Below are 23950 nucleotides of genomic sequence, written 5' to 3' on the forward strand. Positions count from 1 at the left end.
ATTATATTAGAAGTCACTAACCAAAGATATCTGGAAACTCCTCAAATATTTGCAAACCAATAACCTATTCGTTAATTTCCCATGCATTGAAGAAGAAACCAAAAGGAAAATCAAAAATTATTTTGAACTGAATGGAAAAGACAACATGTGGAAAACTGTGGGATGGAGTTAAAGCAGTGCCTGGAAACTCACAGTGCTAACTGCTGAGCTGAGAAGACAGGACTCGGTTTCCTTCCAAAGAGACTAGAGAACCTGAGCAGAGACAAAACCCAGAGTAAGCAGAAGGAGCCAAACAGCAAAGGTCACGTTAGAAATCAACGAGCTAGAAAACAGCAAAACAGAACAAGATCGGACAGAGGAAACCAGGAAATCAGAAGCTGGCTCTTCGAGATCAATCACATTGATAAATCCCTTACACATGGATCTGGGGGAAAGAAAAGAGAAAAGAGACAAATTATCAATATTAGGACTGAGAGAGGCAATATTAGTAATCCATACATCAAAAGAATTATGCCAATACTTTTGACACCTTAGAAGAAATAGACAAATTCATTGAAAATCAAGAACTACCACAGCTCACTCTAGAAGAAATGGAAAACCTGACTATATTTATTAAATAATCTGAATTTTTAGTTAAAAACCTTCCCACAAAGAAAACACCAGGCCCAGATGGCTTCACTGAGAAATTCTACAAAACATTTCAGGAGCAAATGACACCCATTCTACAGGAACACTACCAGAAAAGTGAAGAGAAGGGAGCACCTTCCAGCCCATCCCATGAAGCCCGCGTTACTCTGACGCCAAACTCAGAACGACAAGGACAGAAACCTCCAGAAAAGTGTCTGTCGTGAACACAGATGCAAAACATTTTAAACTTTGGTTCACAAATTCAACAATATAAAGAAAGGCTAATACATCATGATCAAGTGGAGTTTATCCCAAGGATGCAAATTTGGTTTAATATTTAAAAATCAACGTAGCTGACCATATCCACACAGAAAAGCACATGATTATCTCAACAGATTCAGAAAAAGCTGAACAGTTGGACAGATTCCAACACCCATCCCCGATTTAAAAAAAACAAAAACAGAAACACCTGAGCAAGCTGGCGTAGGCAAGGACTTCCTCAACCCAGCAAGAGGCGTCTGCAGAAACGTTACCACCAACATCACACTTCATTGTTGAAGAATCAGGCTTCCCCTTCACCAGAAGCAGACCCGGGGGTTGCTGCCTCTGCAGTTGGTCAACATTGTGCTGGAGGTTCAAGCTGGTTCAGATTGGAAAAAAATAAGTAAAATGGTATGACTTGTAAATGACCGGATCAGCTCTGAGACACTCTATGGAATCTACAAGAAAAAAAAGGCAGCAAAAGGAGTAGTGTCGGTGCACTTGGCAGGGCAGCAAGAACCCAGACCACTGCACGAGGGTCCGTCCTGGGAGGCAGCGCGCACGAGCACGCCCTCGGCCCGGAGCCCACGCAGCCGTTCCGAAAGACAGTTCAGCAAGGCGCTAGAGCGCGAAGTGCGCCTCTGACCCAGCCTCGGGGACTTGCGCTCCACGTGCAGGTGTTTACCCAACAGAAGAGGAGGTACATGTCTTCACAAAGCTCTGTTCTCAGATGCCCCAAACCGGGACCTGCCCAGATGTCCGGCAAGAGGCGACCAGGCAGATGGACTGTTGGGGTCCACGGACGGGACACAGTCAGCAGTAAAAACGCGCGAAGGGCCCACACTCAACAAGGACAGTTGTCCCTGGTGACTGTGCTGGTGGGAGGACGCTGTGTGGTGGCACCTGCACAGCACCCTAGGAAGAGCCGGTCAGCCTGCAGTGCCAGGAGGCAGGCCTGGGGCTGCCTGGGCTGGGGCCCGGCTCAGCTTCTGGGGGTTGGAAATGCTCGCTATCTATGTTGTGTTTGGTTTCATGGACATGAACTTGTCAAAACTTATTAAATCATATGCTTTAAAGAGTGCAGTTTATTGTGTCAATTATACTTCAGTAAAGGTGTTATTATATATTTTTCTTAAAGACAAAGCAAAAAGTGCTAAGAAGATAGACGAGAGGCCTCCGTGGAGGGGCCGGGGAGGCCACTGAGGTGACAGACTCCTGGCAGCAGCTGCTGCTGTCAGACTTTGCAGCGCACCGAAGACCTCCTTTTGGTTTCACCTTCTCTCCTGTGAGCTATTTCAACTTGACGACTCATTGGAGCTTTTCCTGCGTCCTGACCCGGGCCTGCCTCCACCCTTGAACCTGCACTGGCACCACTGTTTGTCCTTTCCTTGGGGACACGGGGCACCACTGGTGACTCTCAGCATAGACACCATGGAGGGGAGACCTCGTGCCCACTCACAAAGGGGTGAGCTCGGCAGGGCAGCCCCTGGTCTACGCTTTGACCCAGAGCTCTGCTCAGAGGGTTACCTGTCCCCACAGGGGCTCTTGGGGCATGGATGTGAGGCCAGTCCTGTTTCATGCAGGGCTGTCACAGGATGTGGCTGGAGTGCCTGGATGGGGCCACTGGGCAGGACAGCCGTCCAAGTGGGCCCCGAAGTTCTGGGGCTGAACAGCACTCCTTCTGAGGTTGGGCCCCCAAGCCTTGCAGATGTGCACCCCTGGATCCCCAAATGGATCCCAGCCCAAAGCCAGAACAGGACACTGACACTGCCATACTGGGCCACCCTGACCAGGTCCGCTGAGGGGACAGGCCTCCCCGCTGGGGACCAGCCTGCGCCCATCCTCCGCCAGCGGTGCTCCACCCAGGTTCTCTCTGGTACCTTCTAGGGCAGTGGTAGAGGGGAGCTGGGTTAGCACTGGCACCCACAGGCCTCCCTCACCTGGAGGCATAGCCAGTCCACGAGCAGCGCGGGAGCCCCAGGAGGGGTTCTGCTGGGCGTGGAAGGTGGGCAGTGGGGCTTTGGCCTCGTCAGGCCACCTCAGCCTCGGTGAGGAGGGGCCTCTCAGAGCACCCTACAGCAGCCCCTGTCCTGGGGGGACCCTGGGACCAGGAGGCTGAGGGGCACTTCTGACTGGGTGTCAGGGTGCTCAGGCTGCACGCCAGGAGGCAGCAGGTCTGTGGCCACGTGGTGCCCCGTGGTAATGGGGACCATATGAACCCCAGCAGCTGCATCCAGGGCTCTCCACCTGTTGAGGTTGTGAGTCATGAGGCTCCATCATGCCCAGGGCTGGACTCCATCCACATCCCCTACCACCCAAGGTCCGCAGTGCCACCTCTGGGCAGCAGGTAGGGGCACCAGGCTCAGGACAGCTCTCCTCCTGTGCAGCCCCTCGTGCCCTGGACCCCACAAAGGGCCTGGTTCCTCTGCACCCCTCTTAGTGGGCCTCCTGCCTCCCCCTCCCTGTTCTGGGGCCCGGGTCACGCCCAGGCGTGTGGTGGCATCTGGCACCTCTGCCTTCACCTGTCACCTGGGCTTGCACAGGGCGGGGCAGCCCTCTCTTCCTCCTTCACGATGGGAGGGGTAATGCCCGCCCTCTGCCCTCCCCCACAGGGGTTCCCCTGGGGGTTTCTGCTCCTGACCGGCCTCCTCAACCTGGGCCCGGAAGCTCTTCCACAGGCATGTGTGTCCTCCCGCTGGGGCCCAGACCAGTGGGACTGGGGGCGGCCCCAGGACACAGAGCCTCCACATGGGGTTCCGGCAACAGGTGACCCACAGATGTGAGGCGCTGGGGGCTGGCCTTGCAGGTGGGCAACGGTACCAAGGCTACTCAAGTTCCTCAGTGGCTGTGAGCTGGGCTGGTGTGGGTGGAAGGAAAGGGCTGGTTGCCATGGTGACTGCAGTGCTGATAAAGTCTGGGCATCTCTCCTCCCTTGAAACGGAAGAGGCAGAACTGAGAGCTGGGGGCACAGGGGTGTCAGGGGCCCCACGGCTCTTCTCCTGTGGCCACAGGGCCAGTTCTATGAGCCACTGCCCGACAGAAGGCTGGACACTGATGAGGCCTCTGTTTGGTCAGGAGCAGCAATTTTTTTTAAAATTTTATTTGTTTTTTATTTGGTATCATAGGCTTTAATCTCAGTGGCTGGAAAATCACGTTATAGCAATTTTCAAGGAAAGGAAACAGGGACAGAGGGGCAGGGCCCCAACACTGCCAGGTCCCCTCACTGGGGACCCCTCCCCCCCATGTAAAGCCTGTCCCCATCCCGGCTGCCCACACAGCCTGATGGCCAGCGTTGCAGGAGGAGGGAGCCCTCAGCCTCGCTGGTCACACTGGCAGGATCCCGGGAAGTATGGTGGCAGTGAACCCATCACCGCACACAAGGGAGGTGGGATGGACGCGGCTGCTCAGAACCAGGCCTACTGCACTGGCCCGAGCCCCTGGCAGTGGAGTCGATGGTTGGGAGGCTGGCCTGTGGCCACTTCCCCACACGCCCTGGGGCCTGCTGAGCCCCACGCGTGCTCCTGGGACCAGCAGCAACCAGAGTTGCAGGCAGTCTCAGGCCCAGTCCCAGTCAGACCATGTTTAACAAGACCCCAGGTGAAGCACACACGAGCCTTTGAAGCACGGGCCCTCGGCAGGCACGAGAGGGCCGGCTCCGGGCGGCTTCTGGAGGCTAGAAGCACAAGCAGCCAGAAAATCGGAGGCCTGCTGGCAGCTCTGACACACTTGTCACTGCGAGGCCAGGACCTTGTGCCCAGTTCCTAGAACTAAGTGGCTCACAAGAGCCCTTAATGGAGGGGAGGCCAGACCCCCCTGAAAAAGAACCACCTAAACAGTCACATGTGTCCCCAGGAATGTAAGGGGTACCTGCGGGGTCTGCAAGTGACTGTCGCGTGGAGAGGCCCGCTAGGCTCCTGTGGCTTATGGATGACGCCAGTTCCCGCTCACCTGAACACCTCCGCTGCTGGGCAAACAGGGCCCTGACCTCAGACTGTGAGCGCACGGGTCCTGCAGGCCCTGCCTGCAGTTTGTGTGTCCCCAGATGGTAGAGAGGGCTGCAGCGGCCACCCCACGCTGGACCCTCGACCTGCGCAGGGAGGGCTGTCCTGGAAGCCCCCAGGCCTGCCCTCCCTGCTAAACCAAAAACACCACCACGTTTCTGGGAAAGCTGCAGAGAGTCAGAAACCTGGGGAACATGAGGAGGGTGTCCCTTCTCTCTTCTCCAAATCACCTGCCAGATGGGTGTAGAGTGCCATGATCACAGCGTAACCTGTGGCAACACCAGTGAGCTGAGGTCTGGATGTGGTGTTGTCGCTGGGGACAGTCACACAGCCTGGGGGCCTGACACGCAGCTGACCCGGCAAATACTTTCTCTCCCTGTCAGGGACGACCAGCAGGCTCCCTCACGGGATAGGGACAGCGGCGCACCTCTGCAGTCACCTCAAGGCAACAGCTTTCCGACTGTCTTCATATGGCCCAGGGTCCCGGTTTCCTTGGTGACACTGCTGATCAGACAGGGGGCCGAGAGGTGACCAGCACACCAGATGCCTCAGTAAGACGGTGCTTGCTGAGTTGGGGGGGGGTAAACCCACGGAAGTTCAGGAGCCTCCAGGGAAGCCTCGGGTCTGAGAGTCTGGGCTCGGGGGATGGTCCCCGTGAAGTGGGGCCGGTCACACTGCACCAGCTGCTCCTAAGGGGCCCAGGGCTCACGGGACTCTGGGTGTGGGGGCAGCATGTGCCATGTCTGCACCTGCTGTTCTGACCCATTTCCTGGGCTGCAGGCAACACTGTCCAGGCGCGGTGCAGGCCACCTGCCCCGGGGGTCAGTCTGGGCAGCCTGGAGCAAGGCCACTTCCTCCTCTCAAAATTCCCTGGAAAAGCAGCTCCGGGCTGGCATCTGCGCCCTGGGGCAGCTCCCGCCCCACCACCGGGCCGAGCCGGCGCGCAGAGCACTCTGTCCTGAGGCGTAGATACTGGAGCCCAGGCCCAGGCGCGTCTGGAGGGCGGCTGGTGCCCGCCCGGGAGGCGCTGGCTCCCCCCGGACCACCGCCTCTCCCTCGGCCCGCACCCGGGGCCCCCCGAGGCACTTCCCGCTCACTCCCAGAGGGCGGCACCAAGGTGTACATCTGGCTCAAGCTTGGCTTACAACAGGCAGCACCCAAGAGGCTGGCCACTGGGGCCAGACTCAGAAAGACCAAGACGGAAAGCTCGAGGACAGAGAGGTCTAAGGAGAGGGACGGCGAGGGTGCTGTGTCCTGCAGAAAGGCCACACTGGTCCGGGAAGCGTCCCCCACATCAGCGGCTCTTGTAAACAAGACATGGCGACGTCAGCCTCTTTCTGCCAGCCCGAGGACCACTCCATGGGCCCAGGTGCAAAGTGGCCGTGGCAGCAGGGTCAGAGGCTGTGTGGGGGTCAGTTCCGTGGCTCCCTGAACTCTCAGCCCGGCTCCAAGCCCAATGACCCCAAACCAGCAAAGATCAAAGCAAGGTCAGAGGGTGGGGACATGCCAGCAACCTGGTAGCTGCCGGACAACACGTGAGCCACAATCAGAGCGGAGATGGTGACTTACCCCGGAGACAGATGTGGCTTTTCTGTCCTGGCCACGACATGGGTGCCAGTGCCTAGTCCCCCACCCGCCCCAACTGCCTCAGGGCCGCAGTAGCCTCTAAAGGAGGGGCCTATCTTACCACCAGGGCAGACAGCAGCAGGCTCCTGCCGGGAAGCTGACTGGCAAGCTTTGACCCTGTGGTACTGCTTTGCACAGAGCCTCCCCTACTGCACACCCCACTGCTCCGTGGGATCTCTGCTCTGTGGACTTGTAGGTCCTGCGTCCAAGGAAGGAGCCAGGGAACCCAGTCCCCCTCCAAGGAAGCTAGAAGCTGAGAAGGCTCTGACCATCACCGGTCCTCAGGCCACTGAGCCAGTGGCTGGAGAAGAGAATGCTTGACCGCTGGGGTGATGGAGCCCCATCACCACGGGGAAAGGAGGTCGAGGCTTGTTACGGGCAGAACTGTGTCCCCCAAAATTCATACATTGAGTTCTAACCCCCAGGACCTCAGAATGTGGTTGTATTTGGAGATGGGCCTCTAAAGAGGTGATTGCAATGAGGTCATGTGGGTGGGCCCTACTCTCACCTGGCTGGTGGCCTTGTAAGAAGAGATTAGGACACAGACACACACAGAGGGACAGCCACATAACAACATGGGAGAAGGCAGCCTTGTGCAAGCCAAGGAGAGAGGTCTCAGGAGGAACCAGCCCCCCTGGGCACCCTGACCTCAGACTCCGGTCTCCAGGTCTGGGAGGAGAGGAGTGACCGCTGCTCGGGCCGCCAGCCCACCATGCTCTGTCACGGGGGCCAGGCTCAGACAGCACATGGTGATGAGGCAGGAAGACAATGCCCAGGAACAATGCCCACCAGGCACCCCTAGTGCCCCTTGTATGGTCACAACGGGGCCCCAGCAAGACGGTCGGGGTCCCCCAGTCACCAAGCCCTGAAGTCCCCGGACCAGGGACTGGCTCTGCGGTTCATGCAGAAATGTGGCCAAACATCTCTTGCCCAAGACGAGACTGCTGGTGGGAACTGGTGTGCCCTGAGTTTCCACATGGATGGGGGGGTGGTAGGTTTCAGGGGAGCCAGAGGGGTGACTGGGCCTTCCAGGCCCACGGCCCCACCACCCTTGTGCCCAGGCAGCTTGGGGTGGGCAGTGGAGAGAGGAGTGTGGGGTCGGGGCCCCACTTCTGCTGGCAGTGCCCCAGGCTGGTGCATCCCTGGCCTGAGGGTCTTTGCTGGGCAGCTTCTCCCCTCCTTCCTCCGTCTCTCCACCTGCCCTGGGGCAGGGGTGGCTGTGGGGAGGGGCCCTGAGGCTCGGCACCACCCCCTGTGGCTTCCCTGCCCCCTGCCCACATCTCTATAAACAGTCCCCAGGTCATGAATACGCCATCTCTTTCCTTCTGGGCCCAGACAAGGAGCCAGGATGACCAAGAGTGGACACTGCTGGCCATTTCTTCTGCTGGACACAGCCTGGGCCAGGCAGCCTGGCAAGGGGTAGGGGACAGCCTGGCTGGGCCTCAGGGAGTGGATAACCCTCTGGGCTCTGTCCCAGGCTCACTCCACTCGCAGGGCACCCTTAGCCCCCACCCTGCAGGAGACGGGAGTGGGGCCTGCTGCTCCCGGAGGTGACACCAGAGACCCTAACTCCAATGCAGTCCACACCTCGCCCCTCCCGCAGCTCACACCTGTCTACTTCAACCTGCACCCCATCCCAGCTCCCACAGGTGGGGAGGGGGCTCTGACCAACAGGCCCCACATCTGCCTAGCGCCCCTGACAAAGGCTTTCCCGGAGACTGTGTGTGGAAAGGCACTTTAAGAGGTTGAGTGAGGGGCAGGAGGGGCAAACAGAGGGGGTGACTGTCGGACAGGCTGATGGTGGTCCAGCCCAGCAGGGCCCCTGGCCGCCCCAGCTCACCGGTCAGCACAGGCTCATCGCCGGGCAGCAGTGGCCCTCAGGGTGCCGGGACCTCCAGATACTGCACAGAACTCGAGAAGGGGCCTGGCCGGGCCCAGTAGTCCACCGCACGAACCCGGTAGGAGCCAGAGACGACAGCCCCGTCTGGGGACACAAAGGTACACATGTGGTCTTGAGTGTGAGCCCCCCGATCCCCCGAAGTCCTAAAGGCCCCCAGCTCCAGGCTTTGAAAGGCCCTGGACTCCACCCCACCAGGCCCTGTGCTGAGGCGGCAGGCACACCTGGGCTGAACACGAAGAGGTTAAAGGTCGAAGGCTTCCTGCTGATGGGCGCGTAGGCCCCACCATCCGGGGAGAACTGGATCTCATAGGTCCACAGGCACCTGGGGAAGGTCAGTCAGGACCAGGGCTGGGGTCCAGGTGGACTGACAGGCAGAGCAGACCCAGGGCCCTACTCCCTCCAGCCCCCTTCCTGAACCCTCCCCGGGGCAGGGACACTCTTCCTGCAGTGACACAGGGCCACACTGGCTGAGAAGATGGGGCTGGAGCCCCAGTGCCCCCTGCAAATGTCACCCTACATCAGACAGCTGAGAGTCGTGGGCCTCTGTGCCCACAGCGGGGTGGGTGTAGAGGGGGCAGAGGCTCCCAGCCTGGGGGACGGTTGGAGGGCCACAGCCAAGTGGCCACATGGGCACTACAGCCTGGAGGATTTGGGGGCCAAGGACACAGGTAGAAAGGAACGGATTTAGGGGGTGTAGGGGTAGGACTGCACTCACGCACTTGGAGCCCACACGCACATCCGACCAGACCAAAAGCAGCTGCCCACGGGTCAAGGGCAGAGCACGGAGCCGAGTCACCTGGAGGAGTGAGGCACCATGACTCGGGGGTGGGGGGCCGGGGGTGCGGGCCTGAGCAGGGGACACCTGAGCGGGGGACACGGAGCTACCACTTGCCTGGCCTGGGGGCTCCTGAGGGCGCGCACACACGTGCACCAGCAGGAGTGAGGGCAGGGGAAGCTCGGGACTCAGGGTCAGCTGGCCACTGGTGGGGAAGGGGCGCGGCGTCACGGCCACCGGGTCCTGTGGACAGGGTCAGGTGCTCAGGGCCCTCAGACCTCTGGAGCCTCTCTGCCCTCCACCCCACCCTCCCCGCAGACCTCAGCCGCGCGCATGCGCTGGAACTGCTCCACAGAGGGGAAGACCGGCCTGCCGAGGCGCTGCCACTCGCGGTGGGGGCTGCAGGACCAGTTGTCCATGTAGAATGTTACAAAGACGAGCCCTGCAGAGCCAGATGCTGGGGCCATGCCTTGCCCCTCCAGGCCCTGCCCCACCCCCTGCTGGAGCTACCCGGGCTCCCTGCTCACCTGGGCCGGGGGGCACCCCGTGCAGGCGCAGCGTCAAGGTGACGCTGCGGTTGGCGTGGGCATGGGTGTCATTGCTCGCATAGACCAATACCGTGGCACGCCAGGTGTCAGCGGGGCCAGTTGGGCGGTGAGTGCTGGCCAGGACGCCCACCGTGTGGTTGCTGTCCAGCACCATCCCGGCCTGAGACACCTCGGCCCAGAGCTGCTCGCCGTCTGCAGGCCAAGGGGGTCACCACGCAGAGTCGTCACCCCTCTGCCCTCCCTAGGCCTGGCTTCCCACCATTTGCCCCTCCTCCACTGGAGGCCCCCGGCCACACCGCCACCTCTGAGACCCACTGAGCTGGGAGAGGGGAGGACAAGAAACATGCGCCCCGGTCCCCAGCAGGACACATCCACCCCTGGGCCTCTGCACAAGCTCCTCCTGGCCTAGAACGGCATCCCTGTCCAGCTGAGACCTCGGCTCGGCCCTCCCTGGCAGGCAGCGACGTGGGACCCAGCACGCAGCTCACCAAGCAGGGCCAGCAGTGCCATGGCTGTGAGCACTGGCTTGCGCAGCAGCTGCACGTGCGGTGGGCGCGTGTTGTTGACCTGGAAGCGTGCGGTGAGCGTGCGCTGTGAGAAGGGGTGCGGGTGGTAACTCAGGAAGGCGTTGTCATTGCTCAGGAGCGCGTAGCGCACGGCGGAGCTGGTGTTGGCCACCAGCAGGTTCTGGTGCTGCGCGATGACCTGCGAGCCGAGGGGCAGCTGGGACCGCGGCCAACACGGCCACCCGCCCACCCCACCCCCACCCCATCCAGGAGGAAGGCTGCTCCTGGGGGCGTCCTGGGGCCGGGCCCACCTTCACGACCATGGCAGCGTAGGTCACGTCGGCCCTCCAGGGCTGCGGCAGGGACCAGCCCACCAGTGGGTCCGCCTCATCATTGTAAATGGGGGTGTCAGTGAACTTGGGGAAGAGCCGCTGTATCTGCCCCACGACTGCCACCTCCTGCTCCAGGATGCGGATGGAGCTGCCTGCGCCCTGTGCAGTGGCCCTGACTGAGAAGCCCCCGTGACCACCGCCAGCAGGCAGCGGGGCTGCAGGCAGCAGTGGGGATCCCGGGGCAGTCCCACCCACGGGAGCCCGCCAGGCACTGGTTTGGGGTCCAGGTGTGCAGAATGGTGGGGTCCCCCAGGTACCTTCTTGTGGAGGGAGATGTAGTCCAGCCGCACGCCCACCTCCCCGGTGAAGAAGTTTGTGCCATTGTGACAGTGTCCCAGGAGGCCCCAGCACAGTGGGGAGCCCGGTGGTGGGTGGAAGGAGTCCCCAGGGCCACCCAGGCGCAGAGCCGGGCTGGCAGCACGCAGACCCTCAGAGCAGGCATCGTAGTAGTTCAAGAAGCCTGGACAAGAGGGACACAGGGTCCACATCCCCGCACTAGAGGCTGCTGCCACCCCTCTCAGATCTGCAAGACTCAGGAGGCCCCCCTACCTTGCAAAGTCATGGAGACGTTGTCAAAGTCGTGGTGGTCCGGCTCATTCCATGTCTCAAAATTCCACTTGGAAACATGCTTGAGTCCATACCTAGCTGCAGAGTGTCCCTCCTGTGACAAGAGGGCCTCCCCTGGGGCAGGGCTATAGTCCGCCCGGACCCCCAGGGAGGGGCACCCACGGTCTGGGGTATAGATGCGATGGGGATGTCTGATTCCCTAGGAGCTCACCCCTACCCTGCCTGGCCTCCCTCCACCATCAGAAGGTCCTGGCTCAGTGGCTTCATGACAGAGAATTCCAGCAAGGTGGCCTGGGTGGTGCGGGGGGAGAGCCTGCCCAGAAGTGCCCACCCTGTCCCCCCAGGGCATGCACCCTGCCCACCGATGTATCTCCTGGCCAGGAGGGAGACCAGGTTCTTCCACTCAAACACCTGCTGCTTGTCCTCAAAGTCAATGAAGTGTCCGGAGGGGCTGCCCATCAGCTCAAAGCCTGCAGCACATGAGGGAGGCTGTCCCATTGCTCAGCAGGCCAGCACTGAAGCTGACCCTGAGTGGGCAACCAGGAGGACCCGGAAGGGCCAGGCGAAGGGGAGGGGATTGGGCCAGTTGTACAAAGGTGATGCTGGCTGCTTACCCGGGAGGAGCTGGTTCTCCCTGAGAAGGTCCAGGTACCGGTCCAGGTGAGTGAAGTTGTAGCTCAGGCCATGCCCAGCTGACCCCCTGTAGAAGGACACTTAATATCAGGGTTGGGAAAGGTGGGCTCGGGTCTGGAACTATGGCCACATTCAAGCAGGTAGGGAGCCTGCAAGGTGCCACGCAGGACTAGGCTCCCAATTCAGTGGGCCCCTCTCCTTGGAAAACATGAATGACATCAGCTGATTAGACACTCACAGCCTAGTATGAACTAGTGTGCCTGTATTGGAATCCCACTCCAAGCCTTCAGGGACTCAGAACAGCCTGGGGCTCAGGAGTGGGATGGGGCAGGTACAAGAGGATGGAGTGGGTGGTGGGGTGCAGTGAAGTGGGAGGCTGTGGGATTAGAGCCTGGAGGGACCTGGCAGTTACCATATCCTGCTGCCCTGCCCCTCCTGGTGGTTAGGGCCCCAGACTTGGCTCAACAGGACTCCTGCCTCAGCTCCCACACTTTGAGAGGCAATAGGGACAGGCAGGAGAAAAGGAAGCGCAGCCTCCCGTCCCCTCTCCCCCCACCCCACACTTTTCCCAGACTTGGGTCAATTCCCATGGGGCTTATAGTCCGAAAGGGTACAGGCATTGTTGGGTAACTACTCAAACCTTCAGGAGCACATCAGACGTGACTTGAAGGGGATGTGACACAGAGCAAAGGGTCAGGCAGGGAGGGCCTCTGCGAGGTGACATCTAAGACCTACCAAGTGATGGATCCAGCCAGCAATGAGAATGCCTTGGGGAACAGATGGAAGGCATGTGCAAAGGCCCTGAGGTAGAAATGAACTCTTGGTGGTCAAGCAGCAGAAAGGCAGCTAGTGGGCCAGGGGCAGAATAAGGGTGTGAGTTCTGAGCAATGAGGTCATACAAGGAATTGTGACCATGGTGAGGATGGGACCCTGACTCAGGGTTAAATAAGGGAGTCCTTTCAGGAATCCAAGCAGAGCAGTGCTGTGACATTGTGTGTATGCCTGTGTGTTTAAGACAATTTTTTTTAGAGCAAAATGGAGATGAAAGTACAGAGATTTCCCATTTACCCCTGCCCCGCCCCACAGGCACAGCCTCCCCCATGACCAACATGTCAGAATATTTGTTATGACTGACAATCCTACACTGACACATCACAATCCCCCCAGATCCATGGTTTACATTAGGGATCATGGGAGAAGTGCACTCTCTGAGTGTGTCTACCACTGCACTATCACACAGTGGTTTCCCAGCCCTGGAAACCCTCTGTGCACCACCTGTTCTCCCTGCCCTCCAACCCCTAATCTTTTTACTGTCTCCATAGCCTTGCATTTTTCTTTGGCGGGGAGAGGTAATTAAGTTTATTTGCTTATTTTTAGAGGAGGTACTGGGGATTGAACCCAGGACCTCACACATGCTAAGCATGCGCTCTACTGCTTGAGCTATACCCTCCCCACTTCCATAGTTTCGCCTTTGCCATGATGTTTTGAAAGGATCCCTTCCTCGGCCAATTGGAGCGAGAGTGGGAGCTGGGAGAAAGTCCTTCAGGGAGAGGAGTGGTGCCTGGACTGGGTGGTGTCCAGAGGGTGCAGGAGCAGCTGGATTTCGGAGGTAGAGGGGACAGTGGCTGCTGATGGACTGGAGGTGAGCTGGAAAAGGGAGTTCAGCCCAACCCCTGGGACTTGCTCAAGCAACTGGATGTGGGATGCAGTTGGCAGAAGCAGGCAGAGATAAGCTGGGAGTCAGACAGGGCTCGGATCTGCCCTGTGGAAGTGGACACCCAGAGGTGGACCTGGTGTTGGGGGCTGGGCCAGGAAGCTGGTGCTCGGTGGTCAGGCCTAGGCCAGGGAGCGGGACGAGCAGAGCACCCCGCCTGGAGCTGAGGGCGATGCAGCAGCCAGCGGTGAGCTCAGGCTTCGGGTCTTGGCTGGTGAGGAGCACAGGCAGGTGGGCTGGTAGGGGGTCTGAGGGCTTCCAGTGAGGACAAGCCTGGCGCATCAACAGACCTGAGGGAGGGGGGCGGAAACGTCTCACCGGGAGTGCAACTGCGCCCTCTCGTGGCTGCCGGGTTTGTGCCGCTTCCGCGGCGGCGGGGGTGGGGCGAGGAGGGATGTCGGTGGAATCCCGCCCGGAACTGCTCTTGGTCTGTGAGCCTCCCCATCCCACGCCAAGCTGGCCAGCCCAGCGCTGTCCTCCCAACACAGCGAGGATCTGGACAAGTCAACACCTCCCTTGCGCGTCTCCTCTCCCCCACTCCTCACTTTGCACAAGGTCAAGGCCGAGCCTGGGCCCAGGTCCCGCCACCACGCACCTCCTGGTACCTCTGGCTCCTGCCTGGCCGCACACCCTGCTTGCGCTCGCAGGACAGGCTGTGCCAGCTGCCTCTTCCCGCCTCTGGGGCCCAGCCCCACAGCACGTGCGCAGCGGGGACCGGCCCCTCCCCCACTCCAAAGGTCACAACCGGTAGCAAAGAAAGAGAACAAACACTTGGGTAAAAATTAAATGCGCAGCATCAGATGGGTTCCAAAGTCCCACAGGTGGGGGGTAGGGGCGTAGGCATGGGCGACGGGCGCCACATGTAAAGTGGAGGCACAGGCACGGGTTCCAGGATTTCTCCACAGATCCCGGCAGCGCTAGGACGACTCGGGGCAGAAGTGGACCTGGCCTCGGGTAAATGCTGTTCCCAAGCTCAGTGCCCTGGGCCAGCAGGGCGCCACGAGAGAAGCCCCAGCCGCAGAGCCATCCCCAGCCTGCTACTCCTGACCCGTCCAGCCTCAGCACCCCAGGATGCCCTGGAGGCCAGCCAGTACACCTGCCCCTCGGGACCAGAAGACCCAACCCTGGGGTGATTCCAGGCCAAGGAACCCTGGGGAACAGTCCTTGGGCCCCACTGTCAGTGCCTAGGCCTCCACTGGTCTCAGCCCCCGTTAGGAGGGGAATTTGAGAGATCAAAGCGAGGGAGGAGGCTGAGCCATAAGGTGTAGAGCGCAGCCCACCCCGGCACTCCCCTTGCAGAGAAGCCTAGGTCGCAGACGCAGATCGGGCCACCATCCAGCCCGAGAGCCTCGTCATCCTGCTGCCCTGCAAGGGGCGGAACCTGGGCACGAGGCACAGGCAGGTCGCTACCAGCTCCTGGCCCTGCACGTGGGCTGAGCCGCAGCGGCTACACAAGGGCCTCATTCAGGGTGCGCCAGGCTGCACCAGGAATCCCCCCACCCCCATCCCTGGCCCTGAGCGCGTGCGCAGCGAGGACGCAGCAGCCCGGTGAGAGCTGGGGGGGGGGGCGCGGGGGCAGGGCCCCGGGCCTTGCGTGCTCCAGCGTTGTGGGGGGGGGGGGGGGCACATGCGGGGTGGGGACGAGGCAGCGCATGCTCCACTGGGTCAGCAATCAGGAGGGGGCGCAGGGCGCGGGACGGGGTCCCCGGCCGTGCGTGCTGGGTGGTGAGGGGAACGCAGGGCGAGAGTATGTGTGGAAATGCGCGGGGTGGGAACCTGGGCAGCGAGTACTGACAGTACTGACGGGGAGATGGGGCGCGGAGCTGGGATCTCACGCGGGGGTAGGTAAATGCGTGAGGAAGGGCCGAGAGTGCTCAGACGGGGAGATGCAGGCGGCGTGCGGCTGTGGGACACAGACCAGCCACTGGGGAGAACCTCTAGCCTTGATCTGGGTTTTAGGGTGGGACGGTGCCCGCCAGCTGGCAGGAGAGGCGAGTCCTCTCTTCTGGAAGTGGGAGCGCTGGAGTCCAGTTCTCAGGGCCCTGGAGGTGAGAACAGCTGTCTGCCCAGCCTTTCACTTGTGGTAGGGATACACTGTTTCCTTTCCAAATAAGTGTCCTCAACAACTTAAAACAGTGACTTAAAGACCAATATTTAAGGAAATAACCATGTGGCACAGGAGTCAGCCGGAGGCAAGCCCAGGGTGGCTCCAGCAGGCAGAAGGCACTGGAGACCTGGTGCCCCATGCAGATCACTCTGCACACCAGGGTCCTGCTGGCCCTGCCTGAGGTAGAGAAGTCTGCGGTTCAGGGGGCCTACTGGGGTGAAGGGAAGACTGGGTCTTGGCCAGCAAGGCCCCAGGACCCAAGACACTCACCTGTGTGCCTGGCCAGGCCACAGGATGAAGACCCAGACCTCAAAGCACAGAGAAACAGAGGGACACGCAGTGGGTGAGGCTTAGATCCCGGGGTCCTGCCGATCTCTCAAAGGACACCAAACCTCTACTGTTTTTCTTCACCTTCTTTAGACACCCAACTAGGCAGGGGCTGGGACAGCAGAAGGCCGAATCCCTGCCACCAAGGCAACCAAGGCCAGGCACCTAGGTGCTGTGAGCGCTGAGAACAGCACCTCCCTGAAATGTCTCCACCCGCCTAAAATCCCACCACAGTTGCTCCAAACCTAGAGAGCACCCCAAATCCCTGTTCCCACCTCCTGAGACGGGGAGGCGCCGCCCCTCCCCCCACCCTGCCCCGTCACATCCCACCACGGTGTCTCCATGCACGCAGGAGCCCTCCACGCCACGCCCCAGGGTGGTGAGGCCCCACCTGGCAGGCCCTATCTCTGCCCACAGGGGCCACCCAGGGAGTTCCCTCACTGCCGCACTGCCAGTAGCTGGGCCAGAAGATAAGCATATATGACCCCCCTCGGTGGTGCCCCCCACTCCGGCCCTGATGTGAGCCTTATCTGCCTCGGGCTGCAGTGACTCATCCCGCCTGCCCTCTGGCCCATGGCTCAGGTAAACCACATCCTTGGGCAGACATCTCCCCCCAGGGCTGAGTGGGTCTGGGCAGGACCTTGGGGGCAGGAGAGGGCACTAGGGAGGCCCCAGGCTCTGCCCTGGGTGGTTGGGCTTGGACTCCGGAGGACAGGGTGAGCTCTTGGGGCCCAACACAGACTCTCCAAGGAGAGTGGAGAGGGAGATGGCATCTTTGTGGGTCCTGGGCCCCGACTACCCTGCCCTCACTGCAGGGTGGAGATACCCTCCCCTCCCTGCCACCCTGGGCTTCCACACCCATCTTTGCCCCCAAGTGGGGCTCCTGGTCTTCTCCAGCAGGCCACAGAGCTTTCAGGGAGGCTTAGGGGAAGTCCCCTGAGTGTGGGAGGAGATTTCTCCCCATCAGGGCCTCCGGAGACAGCAGCCCCACCAGAGGGACTCCTTGCGGCCTCTCTGGCCTCCCCTCTTGCATGGAGAACGCTCAGAGCTGCGGCAGCCCCAGGGGGCCAGCCCCCTTCCCCACCTTGCTCCTCAGGCACCTGCTATTCATTTTAAGGATGGGAGAACTGAAAAACAGCAACACACTCTTAGTTTATCGTGTGTGGGACACGGGGGGAGTCCTCTAAAGGGACTGTTTACCTTCATGCTTGGCCCTATGAGGCAGGTCCCACCCACCCGAGAGAAGATGGAGGTGTGGCGAGGCCAGGCGCCCACAGTCACAGGGGGTCAGCACCAGACTAGAATCCAGGCAGACAGACCTGGGCCCCTGCCCCCATAGCAGGAAGGGCACACCTGACTAGTAACTTGGTGCCTGGCAGCCCTCCCGCCCTCAGACACACACACACACACACACACACACACACACACACACACACACACACACACCCCTAGGGTCCTGCTGGTTCAGGGACGCCCTGCCACAGAGAGGATGTCCAGTAATAGGACTTGGAGACCAGCCCCTCCCTAGATCCTCCATCCTTCCGACACTCCAGGGACCTGAGAGCCATGACACTTGGCCCCAGAGCTGAGGGGTCACACACTGCCTGTCCTCTCCCCACAGCTGGCCAGGCTTCTGAGCAGTCTGTCTCCCCCAGGGGCCTCAGAATCCCGGGCTCCTGCTCTAGCCACTCAATACCCAGCCCGCCCCATCCCACACCTGGAGCCCCGGTCCTGGGAAGCTCGGTGCTTATTAAAGGCCCACACAACTGTAACCATTTGTGAGCCTCTGATTACAATACACCTCCCCAGATTAGCTGCGCAGGTAATGCTCATCTAGAGGAAACCTGTGACTCAGCAGTCTTTGGAGTAAATAATTTAACAGCAAGCCCAGCACAGCCAAGCAGTCAGAGGCCGAGCACAGAGCACCAGCCGCCCATCAGTACAGACCAGCTCCACGACAGAACCCGCCGCCTGCACTCCTGGCCTTTAACAGGGGCCACGGGGTTCTGGGGACACAAAGGCCTGGCTCTGCGCGATCTGCCGAGCCCGAGAGGGTCTCCCTCAGGTAAGAGTCGCCTGGGACCTGCTGCAGGGTATGGAGCCAGGGCGGGATGCTGGGAGTGGAAACACCCGGTTCCAGGGATTCTTTTGCGGGCGCCAGGCACAAGGCAGGTGGCATCTGAACAGCCCTCAGTCGATGCACATGGACGCCAGGGGCTGGGTGAGTGTCAGGGTGTCTAAGGTCCCTGTGTGATGAGGCTGCAGAGGAAGGAAACAGCTCCCATAATGTCCCCTCGAGGGCGGGCCTGCTGCCTGAGCCCACAGGAGCCGTGTCCGCCTGCCTGCGCCTCTCGCCAGGCCAGGCCTACCACCAGCTTTCCACACCCTGGGGAGACCCAGGCCCTGTGCACACCGTGTCAGAGTGACCAGGCTCTTGAGGGACAACCTGCTTCATATCACCAGGAGGGGATTTCAAGCACAGCTTGACCTCAGCACAGCTGTGAACGGGGCAGACCAAGGCCGCCGACACCCTGGTGCTCCCTGAGCCCAGAGGCAAGGTACGGCTGGGCCCTGGGTGGCAGGCTGCCCTCCGGACAGCAGTGGCAGTTGGCACCTGTGTTCCCTGGTGCGCCTGCGCGGTCAGATACTAGCCAAAACCCAGTGGCATGAACACGCGCTGGGGAAAGGGCACCTGCAACTCCAGAACACTCTGGATGTGCGATGGACGCCACTCACCCTGGCTCCCCTCCCAGATGGCCCCCCCGAAGCACATTCCGGCCACGAGGACCGGGCTAGGGTCCCAGCGCCTGCAGGCCTCTTCCTCCGAGCCTCTGCCAGCCCCAGAGCCAGTGCAGGGCTGACAGACACCAGAAGGGACCACGGTAGTTTGGATGGGGGAGTGGAGAGACCTCCCGTGGGGGCCTGGACGGAGAGGTGGACAGGGAGCAGCAGAGCCTGGTTCAGCCACGTGCATCTGAGTCTCTGTGATGCCCCCGACTCTTGCTCGTCTCACCACTTCCCCATTGCAGGCTTCCCCCGGGGGCCAGGTGCCCCAGGATGGACGTGTCCCCTGAATGCACACCACAGGCCAGGGGGCCAGTGCTGGTCCGCCGGCGGCCCCCAGCACCCCCGGGCCTGGGTGAGGCTCTGAAGGCCAGACTGCGGCGGAGCTGTGTGTGCAGCGTGCAGGGGGCCTGGGCGCTGCTGCAGGACCTGTTCCCAGCCACACGCTGGCTCCGCCAGTACCGGCTTCGGGAGGACCTGGCGGGTGACACCATGTCTGGGCTGGTCATCGGCATCATCCTGGTGCCGCAAGCCATCGCCTACTCGCTGCTGGCTGGGCTGCCGCCTGTCTACAGCCTCTACACGTCCTTCTTTGCGAATCTCATCTACTTCCTCATGGGCACCTCGCGCCACGTCTCCGTGGGCATCTTCAGCCTGCTCTGCCTCATGGTGGGTCAGGTGGTGGACCGCGAGCTCCTGCTGGCCGGCTTCGACCCTGCCCAGGACGGCCTGGGGCCTGGGGCCAACAGTAGCGCCCTCAATGCCTCAGCCGCCACGCTGGTGCTCGGGTTGCAGGACTGCGGGAGGGACTGCTACGCCATCCGCGTTGCCACCGCCCTCACACTGGTGGCCGGGATTTACCAGGTGAGGAGACTGCCGCACGGGGTCCTTCCAAGCTGGGCCCGGGCCCAGACCCAGATGGGGCACCTCAGCCCCTCGGAGCAGCCCCCTCGGTGCCGGTTGCCTACCTGGAAGGCCAAGCCTGGGGGAAACACAAGATCAGGGTGGTGGCTTAACCAGCAAGGAGAAGACAGAACAGGGCCCAGGCAGAGGCTGGCTCATGACCGCACCACAGGGGCTGAGGGTCACCAGGATCGGGGAGCCTGCGAGGCCAGCCGCAGAGAGTGGCCTCAGGCCCAGATGTGCCCAACTCCTGCCACTCGGTCCCCACAGCCTCCCTGGCTTCCTGTCCCAAATGGGACCCTGGGGACTGCCGGCCTTCGTGTGGCTTCCCTGCACCCAGCCCTTCCTGGACCAGGGCTGTCCACCGCAATGTCACCCCCTCCCAAGGGCCACCCTGGGTCCCTCCCATCAGCTCCAGGTCTCCTGGTGGGGGGTGGGGGTGATGCATACGGGGCAGGAGAAAGGAGCTGCCTCCCAACGCCCAGAGCCCAGTGTGTGAGGATCACAAGGGAGCGTTGCAGCCACGGCGGGCACCTCCCGTCTCTGCAGTGCCTGTGTGTGCACGTGCGCATGCAGGGGGGCTGTGGATGGAGTCCATCTGGGAAATACGCAGCCAGGAGGAGGGAGATCGGGCTCCGTGCCGCGGCCCCGCTGCCCCGACCACACTCTGTCCGCAGGTCCTCATGGGCATCCTCCGGCTAGGCTTCGTGTCCACCTACCTCTCGCAGCCGCTGCTGGATGGCTTCGCCATGGGGGCCTCAGTGACCATCCTGACCTCCCAGCTCAGGCACCTGCTGGGTGTGCGGGTCCCACGGCACCAGGGCCCAGGCATGGTGGTGAGCACGTGGCTGAGCCTGCTGCGCAGCGCTGGGCAGGCCAACCTGTGCGACGTGCTCACCAGTGCCACGTGCCTGGCCGTGCTGCTGGCGGCTAAGGAGCTCTCGGACCGCCTCCGGCACCGCCTGCAGGTGCCGCTGCCTGCAGAGCTGCTGGTCATCGTGGTGGCCACGCTCGTGTCCCACTTTGGGCAGTTCCATGAGCGCTTCGGTTCCAACGTGGCTGGTGACATCCCCACTGGCTTCGTGGCCCCACGAGTGCCAGATCCAGAGCTGATGTGGCGGGTGGCACAGGATGCTGTGTCCCTGGCCCTCATAGGCTCTGCCTTTTCCATCTCACTGGCAGAGATGTTTGCCCGCAGCCACGGCTACTCCGTGCGTGCCAACCAGGAGTTACTGGCCGTGGGCTGCTGCAACGTGCTGCCCGCCTTCTTCCACTGTTTTGCCACCAGTGCTGCCCTGTCCAAGAGCCTGGTGAAGACAGCCACTGGCTGCCGCACGCAGGTGTCCAGCGTGGTCAGCGCTGCCGTGGTGCTGCTGGTGCTGCTGGTGCTGGCGCCACTGTTCCGGGACCTGCAGCGGTGCGTGCTGGCCTGTGTCATTGTCGTCAGCCTGCGGGGGGCCCTGCGCAAGGTGAGGGATGTCCCACGGCTGTGGCGGCTCAGCCCAGCCGATGCACTAGTCTGGGTGGCCACTGCGGCCACCTGCGTGCTGGTCAGCACCGAGGCCGGGCTCCTGGCTGGCGTCCTCCTCTCATTGCTCAGCCTGGCCAGCCGCACACAGCGCCCTCGTGCCGCCCTGCTCGCCCAAGTTGGGGATTCTGGCTTCTACGAGGACAGCACAGAGTTTGAGGGCCTGGTCCCCGAGCCTGGTGTGCAGGTGTTCCGCTTCTCGGGGCCACTCTACTATGCCAACAAGGACTTCTTCCTGCGCTCGCTCTACAGCCTGACGGGGCTGGACGTGGGGCATGTGACTGCCAGGAGGAAGGAGCGGGGCTCAGGGGTGGGGGCTGGAAAAGGAGATCTGATCCAAGGCCGGGACCTGGGCCCAGTGAGCAGCACGGCCGCGCTGATGCCCTCGGCAACCGGCTTCCACGTGGTGGTCATCGACTGTGCCCCGCTGCTGTTCCTGGACGCGGCTGGCCTGGCCACACTGCAGGACCTGCGCCGAGACTACGAGGCCTTGGGCATCACCCTGCTCCTGGCCTGCTGCAGCCCCTCAGTAAGGGACACCCTGAGGAGGGGCGGCTTCCTCGGGGAGGACCAGGAGGACGTGGCTGAGGAGGAGCAGCTGTTCCCCAGCGTGTACGGTGCTGTGCAGGCGGCCCGAGCCCGTCACAGGGAGCTGGCAGCCACAGACTCCTCCCTCTAGGAGAGCCAGTGCCTGCCACCAGCCTCCACCTGTACCATCGATCACTGCCGTCCCCACCCTAGGGGAACTGGGGAACCCCAACTGGGACGGAGGGTGGCACTGTGAACACCCACAAGGACTCAGATGCCTGAGAACCCACCACCGCACCTTTGAGACACGCTGCCACAGTGCCACCTGGGCCCAGGGTTGTGCACCTGTGGTCTGTGGAGCCGATCTGACATTCAGTGTCCTGTCTTAAACAAGGACCCCGAGGCAGTCACATGGCCGCCGAGGTGCCGAAAAGACACTGGTCCCTTGGCCTGCCAGCCCCCACCCCACCAGGTCTCTATGAGGGTCTCTATGTCCCTGAAGCCCCCGCAACACACATGCCCAAGTGTCTCTCATACCTCGTGCCTCAGCCCTGGCTGGCCCTTGCAGGGCCAAAGGCAGATGTGACCAACATGACCTCAGCTTGGCCCTTGGAACACAGCACAGAGTGTGGGTGCCCACTAGCCATTTTGGGGTCCAGCTGCACACCAACCTGAGCCTGAGCTGCCAGGGTGGCTTCCAGCAGGAAAGCAGCTGTGCCCCATCCAGGGGCTGCCCAGCACCACAGTGCCCTGTGCAGCCAGATGCCCTCCACTCTCCCTCCCCGGGGGATGCTTTGCCGAGAAGTGTGGGGCGGTGGCTTCTCAGAGCAGGATGTCCCCACCACTGCCCTGAACTGCACTATCCTCCACACCCGGACACCACCTCCTCTTCGTCCTGGTCTTCATAAAGTGGGCTCTGCCCAGCTGCCCCTAGGCTTCCCCCACTCCCTGCCACCCACCTGGCCGTGACGAGGTCCAGCATCCAGTGGGTCCGAACCTGCTGGATGCCACCGTGAGGGACAGCACCCACGTAGGCCAGGTTGAGCTGCTGGTCCCAGCTGAGGTCATACTGGTCAGCTTGGCTGTGCGGCAGTGGGGGACTGGGCACAAAACAAGGGGGAGTGGGGGCATTAGTCCGAGTTAACAGAGCAGCCTTGGCACACAGCCACACCTACACCACCAGGGCCAGGACTGGGGAGTGTCCGCTGGTGAGTTTTACTGTCCCTGATGTAATAAAATGACCACTAATGCCAGGATTGTTATGAAACCTACCTCATGTTTATGGAGATCAGGGCCCCACCCTGCCCACTGTCCCAGCAGGGGAATCTCAGCTCCAAGCCTGACAGAGGGGATGGAGGACACATGGGGAGCGGGGACAGGTCTCACTGCCAGGACGTCTTGATACCGCTGGGGTATCAAGGCTCCTTGATACCCTTGGGAGGCTCCTGGTCTGCACCAGAGTAGTGTCCTGGGCCAGGGAGGCCACCAGGCTCTTCAGACTCCTGGGGTCGACTAGGCAAACTCTGGAGCCTGCCCTAGGCCTCCGCCATACTGGGTAGCCACTCAGCTAGGAAACCTCCGTGGCACCCCAAAACCGCACAGAGCCGGCGGACAGATAGGACCCCCCAATCACGTCTGGAGAGATCTGCAGTAGGCGCTCCTCATTCGGTGGATGCGACGGGGATCCCAGAGGCCTGGGGCGGGGTTCGCGGTGGTGGTCCGGGAAGAGCGCACAGCGGGATAGGTGCGGTATGGGCCGCTCGGACCTCGATTTTCCCTTGCGGAGCGCTCACCAGAAGCCGGTGCTCCTCCAGAAGGGCCGCAGGGGCCGTAGCGCTCGGGCCGCGTCCACGCGCACCAGGTGCGGAGCCTCGGCAGCCGCTGGAGACGCGGCCAGAAGCGCGACCAGGAGCGGAAGCAGCGCGGCGCGGGGGCGCGGGGGGCGCATGGCAGGGGCGCCAGGGCACCCCAACCCTATAGACCCACCCGACCTTTGTCGCTCCCGGAGCCGAGGTCCGCGCCCCACGGCCGGTTCCGCCTCCGGGTTGCGCGCCACGTGACCGCCGGCGCCGGGAGGGGCCTCGGCAGGAACGGGCCAGGAGGAGTCTGGCCGGCGGTGGGAGGTGGGAGGGGCCGGGGCGGTGGGCGAGGAAGCGGGTTAGTGGACGTGAGGTCGCTGACCCGGGTCGGTGGGCGTGGGGCGGAGCGGGCCCCCGGAAAGTG

General features: G+C 61.8%; 2 protein-coding genes across 20 annotated transcripts; one reads left to right on the forward strand and one right to left on the reverse strand.

Moving 5' to 3' along the window:
• Positions 1–934: 934 nt before the first annotated feature.
• Positions 935–23785, reverse strand: IDUA (alpha-L-iduronidase). Of its 19 annotated transcripts, XM_064489010.1 has the most exons (16): positions 23521–23654; positions 22687–22827; positions 13627–13840; positions 11818–11903; positions 11566–11673; positions 11186–11281; positions 10894–11096; positions 10556–10735; positions 10227–10443; positions 9718–9930; positions 9511–9647; positions 9308–9433; positions 9135–9211; positions 8637–8737; positions 8356–8499; positions 936–1267 (listed from the first exon to the last, which is right to left on the reverse strand). In XM_064489010.1, exons 2-15 carry the CDS (start codon positions 22793–22795, stop codon positions 8393–8395), a joined length of 1974 nt encoding a protein of 657 aa, XP_064345080.1. In that variant the 5' UTR covers positions 22796–22827; positions 23521–23654; the 3' UTR covers positions 936–1267; positions 8356–8392. The 19 variants fall into 19 exon arrangements, 17 of the variants coding, with proteins under 17 accessions (XP_064345094.1, XP_064345080.1, XP_064345114.1 ...); XM_064489024.1 differs by lacking the exon at positions 9511–9647 and having other exon boundaries at positions 935–1267; positions 9131–9211; XM_064489044.1 differs by lacking the exon at positions 936–1267 and having other exon boundaries at positions 8237–8499; positions 10227–10329; positions 10556–10630.
• Positions 17867–22983, forward strand: SLC26A1 (solute carrier family 26 member 1). The gene is made up of 3 exons (XM_031439277.2): positions 17867–18049; positions 19014–19632; positions 20349–22983. The coding sequence occupies exons 2-3, from the start codon at positions 19042–19044 to the stop codon at positions 21876–21878; spliced, it is 2121 nt and encodes a 706-aa protein (XP_031295137.1). The 5' UTR covers positions 17867–18049; positions 19014–19041; the 3' UTR covers positions 21879–22983.
• Positions 23786–23950: the final 165 nt, after the last annotated feature.

The sequence above is a fragment of the Camelus dromedarius genome, chromosome 1, assembly GCF_036321535.1.
Source record: "Camelus dromedarius isolate mCamDro1 chromosome 1, mCamDro1.pat, whole genome shotgun sequence".
Classification (NCBI taxonomy): Eukaryota; Metazoa; Chordata; class Mammalia; order Artiodactyla; family Camelidae; genus Camelus; species Camelus dromedarius.

Bases quoted from the DNA above. Each gene is read 5' to 3' on its own strand.
- IDUA (XM_064489005.1), bottom strand. From the start codon at position 22,858: ATGCCCCCACTCCCCCTTGTTTTGTGCCCAGTCCCCCACTGCCGCACA. The intron at 11,674-11,817 runs GTAAGCAGCCAG...CATGTGCTGCAG, and splicing joins GGAGAACCAGCTCCTCCCGG to GCTTTGAGCTGATGGGCAGC. The intron at 11,097-11,185 runs GTAGGGGGGCCT...CCTCTTGTCCAG, and splicing joins CGTCTCCATGACTTTGCAAG to GCTTCTTGAACTACTACGAT.
- SLC26A1 (XM_031439277.2), top strand. From the start codon at position 19,042: ATGGACGTGTCCCCTGAATGCACACCACAGGCCAGGGGGCCAGTGCTG. The intron at 19,633-20,348 runs GTGAGGAGACTG...CTCTGTCCGCAG, and splicing joins TGGTGGCCGGGATTTACCAG to GTCCTCATGGGCATCCTCCG.